General features: G+C 54.2%; 3 protein-coding genes across 4 annotated transcripts; 1 reads left to right on the forward strand and 2 right to left on the reverse strand.

The window, feature by feature from the left end:
• The first annotated feature begins 1,255 nt into the window (after nt 1-1,255).
• On the forward strand, nt 1,256-4,132 carry ZSWIM1 (zinc finger SWIM-type containing 1). 2 transcript variants are annotated; one of them, XM_068987474.1, is made up of 3 exons: nt 1,256-1,275; nt 1,695-1,738; nt 2,192-4,132. In XM_068987474.1, the coding sequence occupies exon 3, from the start codon at nt 2,338-2,340 to the stop codon at nt 3,706-3,708; it is 1,371 nt and encodes a 456-aa protein (XP_068843575.1). In that variant the 5' UTR covers nt 1,256-1,275; nt 1,695-1,738; nt 2,192-2,337; the 3' UTR covers nt 3,709-4,132. The 2 variants fall into 2 exon arrangements, with proteins under 2 accessions (XP_068843575.1, XP_068843576.1); XM_068987475.1 differs by lacking the exon at nt 1,695-1,738 and having other exon boundaries at nt 1,260-1,275.
• An 832-nt stretch (nt 4,133-4,964) lies between these two features.
• On the reverse strand, nt 4,965-6,005 carry SPATA25 (spermatogenesis associated 25). Its single transcript, XM_068986669.1, has 2 exons — nt 5,951-6,005; nt 4,965-5,566 (listed from the first exon to the last, which is right to left on the reverse strand). The coding sequence occupies exons 1-2, from the start codon at nt 6,003-6,005 to the stop codon at nt 4,965-4,967; spliced, it is 657 nt and encodes a 218-aa protein (XP_068842770.1).
• A 1,295-nt stretch (nt 6,006-7,300) lies between these two features.
• NEURL2 (neuralized E3 ubiquitin protein ligase 2) lies at nt 7,301-9,542 on the reverse strand. Its single transcript, XM_068987767.1, has 2 exons — nt 8,615-9,542; nt 7,301-7,416 (listed from the first exon to the last, which is right to left on the reverse strand). The coding sequence occupies exons 1-2, from the start codon at nt 9,354-9,356 to the stop codon at nt 7,301-7,303; spliced, it is 858 nt and encodes a 285-aa protein (XP_068843868.1). The 5' UTR covers nt 9,357-9,542.
• Between the last annotated feature and the right edge of the window lie 159 nt (nt 9,543-9,701).

Raw genomic sequence — 9,701 nt, forward strand, 5'->3', positions numbered from 1 at the left:
GGGGGAGATAAAACGGACCTGGTTTCAGGGACTAAAGGGAAGGAGTGTGCTACTTGGCTGTTGCTGCTCTTTACAAAGAATGTGTTTGTACCTATTTTTATTCATATTAAAGTTTTGTTTTGTTTCTGCTCTTTAAATAAAAGCAAATAAGCAAGAGAAATGTGTTCTGCCTGAACAGTGAAGGAATCTGGGTGTTGTGCAGCCAAATAGAGTGCGATGCCTCAAATTCAGTGATTAGCGATCCTCCCCTTGCTTCATCCTCTTCCTGCAACCAAGTCTTCAACATGGACTTCAGGCTGCCTCATATTCTAGCCTGAAGAAGCCAAATAGATTGGGAGGGAAGAAACCTGGGTCCAAGACTTGACTGCTCTCAACTTGCTGGGTGACTGTGGGCAAGTCCTTAATTTCTTTGACCCCAGTTTCCTCATCTGCAAAAACGAATCCATTGGCCTGTTCTAATCCCAGTTTCCCTTCTAGATTCAATGGAGGTTTAAGCACCAACACAGACTTTTGTTGTTGTTGCTAGTTTGTAACCTTAGTCACCTAAAGCCTGGTAGCTTCCCAGCTTTCCAAGAACCATCTTCAACAGAACCGAGGTCAAAAGATGGTAGTCAATCCTGCTTCTTGCACTAGTTCACCATGACCTTAACAGTCACAACACTATTCTGGATCTTGCCTGTAAAATACTGGAGGGGTTGGGCTGAGCAATACCCAAGTTCAGCTCTCTCAAGAAGACCTCGATCTCCTCAGTTCCGAGAGTTGGGCCCCTCGACCCTTGGAGAGAAGCAAAATTTGAGACCCGGGCCTCAACTTCCCCATAAGACGGGACACAGTGCAATCACACAGGCACCACTTCCTACCCTCCTGGGGCTTTGGAATTTGACCAGAGAAGACAAAAAAATCTTGAAACGCTGCTATTTATTTTCTTTTTGCCTTTTGCCCTCTGAGGGAGTTTCCATAGTAACCCGCCCTTCCAGCCCTCTTCCCAGAAGTGTGGCTCCGCAGTTTCAGCTTCAGAGCTCAGACTCCAAAGGATCCTAGTGTCTTCGGGCTCTCATTGGTTGCCGCCAGCCGAGCCCCTCGTAACCCTGGTAACAGCGCCCGCCCACAAGTCGCCGGGCTATGACTGGTCGTTGCCACAAAGTCCGAAAGCGAATTCCTCAGGCCATTGGCCCGAGTCACAGGAAGCTGGCACCGCGGTTGGTGAGCCTAGAGGTCAGTCAGAGTCAGAGGCAGGGTCAAATAGGGAGAAATGGCGACGGAGCCAAGCTGTGGGTGAGTAATGCCTGAAGGGGTGGTGTGAGGCAGCTGGTGACCGTAGTCACCAAAGGGGTGGGAGGTTGACTTCTCTTCTGGCTCTGGCCAGACCCCGAATGCGAACGTCAGACATCCACATCCTGCCACCTGGGTTAGAGGTGAGAGGTCAGAGGCCGTATCCCCTCTCTGTCTCTGGTTTTTTACTGTGGCAAGCTGTCAGAATCCCGAGCCAAAGACTCAGCTTCCAGCTACTTAGTGATGGTAGGCAAAACTTAACTTCTTTGAGCCTCAGTTTCTCATCTGTAAAATGGGGACAGTAACCGGTTTGAGGGGCTAAATAGAGGAAATATTTGAACAAAGTATTACAGTTAATAGAGGGATTAACGTAGAGGGAGGAAAGACTTATGAACACTTGTTAACCCCGTTTTCCGTTGAAGGGATTGAGGCCTAGAGGGATCACTGACTGGCCCAAGATCACACAGTAAGTCTGGAGCAATTGCAGTTCTCTTGTATATACCAGGACCAATGAAGGAATGGAGGCCAAGAAGTAAATACAGAGTGCTGCACAAATATTTTAAATATTTAAGGAAAAAAAAGGCAGCTCCGCCCTTCACACTCACTCAAATCTCCTGGCACCAAATCCTTCCATGCTGACTTATCAATTAGCTCTCAGCTCCAAGTCATCCTCCGACCACCCAGAGAGGGCTTCCTTGGCCACCTTGGCTAAGGCATCCCTCCTTCCTCCAGCCTACCCTTACCCTGTTTTAGAGTCTTTATAAACTTCATTATCTGATACATCCTTGTTTGTTTACATGTTTATTGCATGTCCCTCAGAACAGTGCTGATACATAGTTAAGGAATAAAATATTGTCTGCATGAATAATTGAAGAGCCAAACCCCTACTGGCTCCTTAAACCTCTTTTCTTCTCCACAGGCCCATCTTTGGATTAAGATCTAGTGTCTACAGCCTAGCCTCAAGCCTTGACTTAGTTGGAGCTTGAGAGAGTGGGAGCCTTCTGTTTGGCAGACACACAGAGCAAATATTTTGACCTTGGCATTGAGACATTTCCCATTTTCCCCATGGCGCTGACAGTGCTGAATGAGTTCCTGATTGAGGACCCAAGCCCACCTCTGCTGCTCTACCAGCTTAACAAGACCGCGCAGTTGGAGACCCTCAACTATCAGAGCTGCTATATGCAGAGGGTCTTTACCCATTTTCCCGAGATCCTATTTATCCACCGGACCTATAACCCGAGGGGTGAGGTGTTATACACCTTCCTGGTGGATGGACCCCGGGTGCCACTGGAGGGTCATCTTTCCCGGGCCGTCTACTTCGCCATTCTTGCCAAGGAGGATGCTGAAGGCTTGGCCCACATGTTCCAGGTGTTCAAGAAGTTTAACCCAGCATGGGAGAGAGTCTGTACCATTCTGGTGGATCCCTACTTCCTCTTACTGCCCACCCTTGCTATGGAGTTCCCCGCAGCTGAGGTCCTGCTTTCGGCCTTCCACATCTGTAAGTTCCTCCAGGGCAAGTTCTGTCAACTGGCCCTCGAGCAGCCAGTGGAGAGGCTGCTCCTGACGGCCCTGCGGAGCACCATGTGCTCGGCCACAGCCGGGAACCTGCGGAAGCTGTACGTGCTGCTGAGCACCTGCATCCCACCGGCCCAGCTGCCCGCGCTCCACTCACACTGGCTGCTCAACGACCGCATCTGGCTGGCCCACCGCTGGAGAAGCCAAGCCGAGAGCAGCCGCTATTTTCAGGGCCTGGAGGTCACCACCCGCCTCCTCAGCCAGTTCTTTGGCACCACCCCAGTGGTAGAAAAAGGCATGAGCGCCCTGCTCCGGTACCTGCAGCAGAACTCGGGAGACAAGGTGAGTTTCAACCTGGGCCCAAGTCCCCCGAACCATTACACCCCTGTGGAGGGCAGTCCCGAAAGCCCCAAAGTGGAGCAGTTGGTGGAAGCCCGCATCCAGCACTCACTTAATGCCATCTGCACGGGGCCGGCCGCCCAGCTCTGCCTGGGCGAGCTTGCTGTGGTCCAGAAATCCATGCACCTCATCGGCTCGGGTTCCGAAAAGGTGAACATACAGATCCTGGAGGACACCCACAGGGTGCAGCCCCAGCCCCCGGCCAGCTGCAGCTGCTACTTCAACCAGGCCTTCCATCTGCCCTGCCGTCACATCCTGGCCATGCTCAGTGCCCACCGCCAGGAGCTCCAGCCCGACATGCTGCCTGCTGAGTGGACGGCAGGCTGTGCCCCCAACCTCAGTGACATCCTGGGCAGCACATGGAGCGAGACCCTGGAGAAGCGCTTGGCCGTGGCTCTCCTCACAGAGGAGGTGAGTCAGCTCCTGCAGCATTGCAGCCAGGAGGAGTTTGAACGGCGGTACAGCACCCTGCGGGAACTGGCCGACAGCTGGATTGGCCCTTATGAGCAGGTCCAACTCTGATTACCCGTGATGTTCATCCTCGTGTATCACTCACATCCCCCCCCCAACACCCTCCAACACTCACACTGCTGTACTTCTTAGACCCTCCTTCCAGGGAAGAGGCACAAGGGTCTTCTCTTCTGCAGCCTGCTACCCATGTGTCTAGATTCCTAAAACAGGAGGCAGCAAAGCTGTCCCATAAAGGGCCCGATAGTCAGGATCCTAGACTTTGTTGGGCACTTACAGCCTGTTGTATATTCCTGGTTCTTTGTTGTGTGGGTTGTTTTTTTTTCCCCCTAACCTTTTCAAAAAGTAAAACCCATTCTTAGCTCAAGGGCCTTAACAGGTAATACCTACTGTAGGATAAGAGATAAGACACTGAGTGAAGATGAAGATTCGGACTTGGTAAGAGCTTCCACAGTCATGAGATGACACCTTACCCACAGAGGAAAAGCCCCCCAGAGGCTGAGAGCCTGGCTCTCAGCCTCACCACCTGCCACACTCCCCCATCCTGAGGTTATTAAAGTGAATGTTGTCTGTTTTAGCACTTGTCTAGTTTTTTGTCTCATAGAAGGAAGTTTAGGAAATACTGGGTTGGCCAAAATGTTCGGGTTTTTCTGTGAGATGTTAGGAAAAACCTGAACAACCTTTTTGGCCACCCCAATACTATAGAACGACTAGACTCTACAGAGTCTGACATTACAGGCTGGTTTCTTCCCTGTCTGTTTTCTGAGGCCTGGTGCTGCCTTTTACATGCCCTGAGACTTGAGGCAAGTCACCTCTCTAAGCCACAATTCATTCACCTGTAAAAATGGAGCTTTCCCAGAGCACTGGTAAGATGAGAGGAGAATGGGAATGTGATGGGCTGATGCCCAGTGGGTGCTCAAGTAAGAGTTAATGTCCCTTCCTTGCCTGTGGTCTCATCACCTGCCCTCAGCAGAGTGAGAAACAAAAGGCAGGAGAAAAGTGCACGTTGCCTAGGGCTTTGCACAAGAATTCTGATGGGAGTACCAAAACGGTACAAAAGAAGCCTCCACTCTCCAAGCAGGGCCACCTACCTCAGTAATTCTCATTGTAACTACTCTGATCAAAGACCCATCTCCCAGCTTAATGGTTTCTGGGAACTTCCTGGAGTCTGGGCCCTGAATGGGCCAGTATTTGTCAGAGTGGCTCAGACCACCACCTTATTCCAGTCCCTGCCATAGGCACCACCAACCCTGCCTGCCCAAAAACCATACGGAGAAGCCACCCTATGTGTCTGGTGCTATTTCATCCAGCTACAAGTAGGAGCCAGGAGGCTGGCCCCTCCGGGATCTTGCTAAGGCCATTGGCCCAGAGGCTGTGTGGGTCTGTGCCTGCACCCACTGGGCCCCCTCCACAGCCCCCTCCGGCTCCGGATGGGCCATCATGAAAGCTTGAGCCGCCCGGATCAGGTCCTCCTCCCGCAGGCCCGGGACGGGCACGGTAGGGATGCCAGCGATCATCATGGCCAAGGTCAGGATGCAGATGTCGGGCTGGGAGTTGGCCTCCTTCCCCCCTGCGTCGGCGGGCATTGGCGGAGCCCCAGGTGACAGCCCACGCAGCAGCAGAGGCACAGGCCTGCTGGGGCCGCCCGGCTGGGGGGCTCTGCTTCTGGAGCAGCCATCCTCCCGGCCCAGGTTCTCCGGCTGCCTCGCGGCGGGGAATTTGTGGCAGTACCAGTTGTACTCCTGCCTCGGTGGCTCCCAGCCAGTGCCCCCAGGGGCCGGGCCCCAGGCCTGGGCAACAGGTGTCACCTGCTCAGCTTTCTGGCTCAGTGGGCCTTGTCCGCCAGAGGCTACAACCCCCGGCTCTATAGGACTATAGAGGCCAAGAGATGAGCCCAGAGAAGCAGCCCCACCTGCAGAGACAGGAATGGGATGGAGTGTTATTCTTGGTCTTGGAGGAGGAGGCCCTGAGGGGCAGGGCATAGTAGCAGAGCACTGGGATCAGGAGCAATCAAGACCTGCCCAAGAGGGTGGTCTGGTGGTTGGGAACTGGGTTTTACTCATATCCACACCCCAAATCAGTCCTTAATGCAGATAGGTGATGGAGCCTTGTTTGTTGAATGAATGAATGAACAACTGGGTGGCTCTTGGCAAGGACTTTGGGAATGGCTTTCTTCAAAGAGAACTGACTCCAGGGCAAGACCAAAAATGCCCAGCAAGCAGAACCACCACCTCCCCAGAGCAGGACTCAGGTTTTCAGGAAGCTGTACACCCCCCAGTTCCAAGAGACCCCTCACCTTGGCCAGAAGACGGAAGACCTGGCTGAGTCTGTGGAGGCATGAAATAGGACATGGCTTCCCCAAAGCCCCTATTTGTGAGGGAACAGTCATCTGCCTCCTGCCCTACCTTCTCCACCCTTCTAGAATGTCACCTCATAGTGATAGTATAGTGAAGTCGCTCAGTCGTGTCCGACTCTGCGACCCCGTGGACTGTAGCCTACCAGGCTTCTCCGTCCATGGGATTCTCCAGGCAAGAGTACTGGAGTGGGTACCATTTCCTTCTCCAGGGGATCTTCCCGACCCAGGGATCAAACCCAGGTCTCCCGCATTGGAGGCAGATGCTTTAACCTCTGAGCCACCAGGGAAGTCCCTTCATAGTCCTTCCCTTTTACACCTAGAACCCACCTCACAGGATTGACCTGTTCATTCTAGAACCTGCATCTGACAATGGATGGCGCTAAAAGAGCACCGGACCAGGAACTGGGCATTCTAGGTTCTTGCCTTTACCTTGGGCAAGTCACCTGGACAGTTCTGTTCCTTGATACCCTTATCTGTAAGATGGGGGGAATGACTGCCCACTACTTCACCAGAAGTTATGAAGGATCAAATGAGATCATCTGTATGGAAGAAATGATCGGAGATGACAAATAAAGGAGTTGGGTGCTTTGTGCCCTGTAGTGTGTGAGGAGGAAACACCCTGTATTCATTCATTTGCTGTGTGTCCTTGGCCAACTACATTCCCATCTCTGGGCTTCCACTTCCCATCTGTGAAATGATGTAGTTGCTCTAGGGCATTGGTTCTCACCCCAGGCTGCACGTTAGATTCTCTTGGATTCTCTTGGAAGCTTTTAGAAATCCTGATACTCAGCCTTATTCCGGGGTTAACTAAATCAGAATCCCAGGGTCAGACCCAGTTAGCAGTATTTTTCAAAGTTTCTCAAATGGTTACACCATGAGCCAAAGTTGAGACCTCTACTTGGGGGAAATGCTTCTCAACCCTGGCTATTCCTTAGTATCTCAAGGGGAACTTTTGCAAAAACAATGTCCTTTGGCAAATCAAATGAGAATCTCTAGAGACTGGGCCTGGAGTGCTGGCAATCTGTCTTAGATCACGAGTAGTCAGGCTAGGAGTCACTGGTCTAGGTGATGTCGAAACGCTCTCTTTCACCTGCCCTGCTGAGCCCCAGTGATTCTAAAAGAAATGCCCTTCCCAGATTTCAAGGGCAAGGAGACCCTCCAAGGATCAGTGGCAACATCGGCTGTGTTTATTTCCGTCCTGGCTGGCAGTAGCATGGCCAGCTTCAGGGCAGGCACGCCTCTGGGGCCAGGATGCACTCGCGTGGCCCTGCTCCAGGGCGGTGCAGGCCTTCACTCATATTTGCAGAAATCCTTAAGTCCTTTGGGCAGGTGGAGCCCATCAATGGCCAACCGGTGCACCACACTCCTCTGGATCACCAGGCGGCACAGGGTCTGCAGCGATGGCACTGTGGAGAGAAGGCTGTCTAAGGCAAAAGCAGTGGGGGGGTGGGGGGTGGGGCGGGGGAGCCGAGGCCGGAACCCAGATCTAGGTCTTGGTCCCTTCACTCTCTGGCTCGGAGCTGTTTACATTATTGAGATAAGCACCTCTCGTGCAGCACTTCCCCAACACTGCAGCTCTGTCTCCTTGATAGCATCACCCTGCTCCTCTCCCTTCCCTTAGCAGCTTCTGGGGGCAGGGGTAGAGTCTGATAAATCTGCGCAACCCCAGCCTCCAGCACAGACCTGGCACAGAGAGGGTTCTCATCTACTGAAATCATAAAATGTGAATTCAGATGTATGGATTCCCAGGCGGTTCAGTGGTAAAGAATCCACTTGCCAACGTAGGAGCTGCAGGAGCTGTAGGTTCCATCTCTGGGTCAGGAAGATCCCCTGGAGGAAGGCATGGCAACCCACTCCAGTATTCTTGCCTGGAGAATCTCATGGACAGAGAAGCCTGGTGGGCTGCGGTCCATAGGGTCGCAAACTGTGGAGGCAACTGAGTGCACACGCACACACACGCTCAGATGTATAAATAAAGGGCTTAATGGTGCTATCATGAACCAGACCTCAGGATTCAGAAGCTCTTAGGGGTTGAGGTGATGCCTTTAAACTCTGTATACTCAAATCGATGAGTATTTATTTGTCTAATAGACATAATTCTCAGAGGACCAAAATCGAAAAGTGGTTTAGAATTCATGCCCTAGGTTAATACAGAAAATAATTGGCAAAGCCAGAAAAGGGATTTAGAGGACAACTTAATCGATCACAGCCAAGGTGGGTAAATCGAGGCCCAAAGCCAGGGGAATTGACTTGTCCAAGGCCACAGGCAGAGGCAGAATCTGAAGTCAGATTCCCCACTCCACCTTTTTTTTTTTTTTTAAATATTTATGTATTTATTTGGCTGTGCCAGGTCTTAGTTGCAGCATGCACACTCCTAGCTGTGGCACGTGGGATCCAGTTCCCTGACCAGGAATGGAATCCCAGTTCCCTGCATTGGACCCACTGAGTCCTAGCCACTGGACCACCAGGGAAGTCCCAGGTTCCCCAACTTCTAAAGCAACTCTGGACAGACCAAGGCCTTGCCAGCTGGTCCAGAAGTCCTAGCAGGTTTCTGTCCCCACTGGGGGCCAGGAGGGGTCGCTGCCCAGGGGATGGGATACCTACAGCCATACTCCAGCTGGATCAAGCGCACGCTCTTGGTGGAGGCGAAGACGTCCACCACCGCGTAGAGGGGCTGGGCGGCTGGCAGCCCCCGGGCGCTGGGGCCCATGTCCTCGCCGTTGATGACGATATGCATGTCAGCCGTGCCATCCGGGCGCGGGCAGAAGAGAACGCCCAGGCGGCTGCGGCGCGCAGTCGGAGGCAGCACATTCAGTTCATAGAGCTGATCCAAGAGGTGGCTGTACAAACCCGGCCGGCTGCGGCCGACCAGGCGATCGCGGGGAATGCGAAACTGCTCGATGCAGAGATACGGTTCCACCAGAAGTGCTGGGGGGCGACTAGGGGCTAGGGCCTCTGCCTCCGGGCGGCCCTCCCGGGGCACGCGGTTATGATGGCGCGTGATGGCGAAGACCCAGGTGTGCCCAAGGCTGACCAGGTCCGGTAGCGAAAACTCGGGCACGGCGGCCAGACTGGCGGGGTCCAGCGCGGTCAGGCCGAGGCGCAGGTGCCCGCACCAGCCCAGCTCTTTCTCCTCGATCTCCACCAGGAACACCTGGCCGGGGGCCAGCGGCTCGCGACTGAAGCACACACCGTGGGCGAAGCTCTCCACGCGTGTGGCCCGCGTCCCGGAGAGGTCGACGCGGATGTTGGCACCGTGCACTGGGTGGAAGCGGGTGGGAGGGGGCTCGGGGCGCGCCGGTCCCCGCGGAGCACCCAGCCCCACGGGGTCGGAGACAGCAGCCATCTCCCGGCCAAGGGGCAGACCGGCGGGCGCCGGGGGCTATTTTGGGCAGCGGACTCAGATGGTGACCGCCGCGGGAGGGGGAGTGTACCATGTAAGGTATTGCCCTCCGCCCACCGACTCCCTTCCCCAAGGCTCTGCCCAGGGGTCCTAGCGCCGCTAGTTTGGCCATCCCGTCTCGATGCGAGTCCCAGGAGGCTCGGGACCGCCGGCGCCCGGGATGCGACCTGCCAAACCCGCTGACCTTCGCCCGGGTGGAACCTCCGCCGCCCCCGTCCTGCCCGCCTGGGTCCGTAGAGGCCAGAAGCGGGCAGGAGGCGGCCCGTCACGTGATGCCGGGGCACACGT

The sequence above is a fragment of the Capricornis sumatraensis genome, chromosome 15 (assembly GCF_032405125.1).
Source record: "Capricornis sumatraensis isolate serow.1 chromosome 15, serow.2, whole genome shotgun sequence".
Classification (NCBI taxonomy): Eukaryota; Metazoa; Chordata; class Mammalia; order Artiodactyla; family Bovidae; genus Capricornis; species Capricornis sumatraensis.

Coding starts and splice junctions, on each gene's coding strand:
- SPATA25 (XM_068986669.1), bottom strand. CDS start 6,005: ATGTCCTATTTCATGCCTCCACAGACTCAGCCAGGTCTTCCGTCTTCT. Junction 5,567..5,950: donor TCTTCCGTCTTCTGGCCAAG/GTGAGGGGTCTC, acceptor CTGTCTCTGCAG/GTGGGGCTGCTTCTCTGGGC.
- NEURL2 (XM_068987767.1), bottom strand. CDS start 9,356: ATGGCTGCTGTCTCCGACCCCGTGGGGCTGGGTGCTCCGCGGGGACCG. Junction 7,417..8,614: donor GATCCAGCTGGAGTATGGCT/GTAGGTATCCCA, acceptor TTCTCTCCACAG/TGCCATCGCTGCAGACCCTG.
- ZSWIM1 (XM_068987474.1), top strand. CDS start 2,338: ATGGCGCTGACAGTGCTGAATGAGTTCCTGATTGAGGACCCAAGCCCA.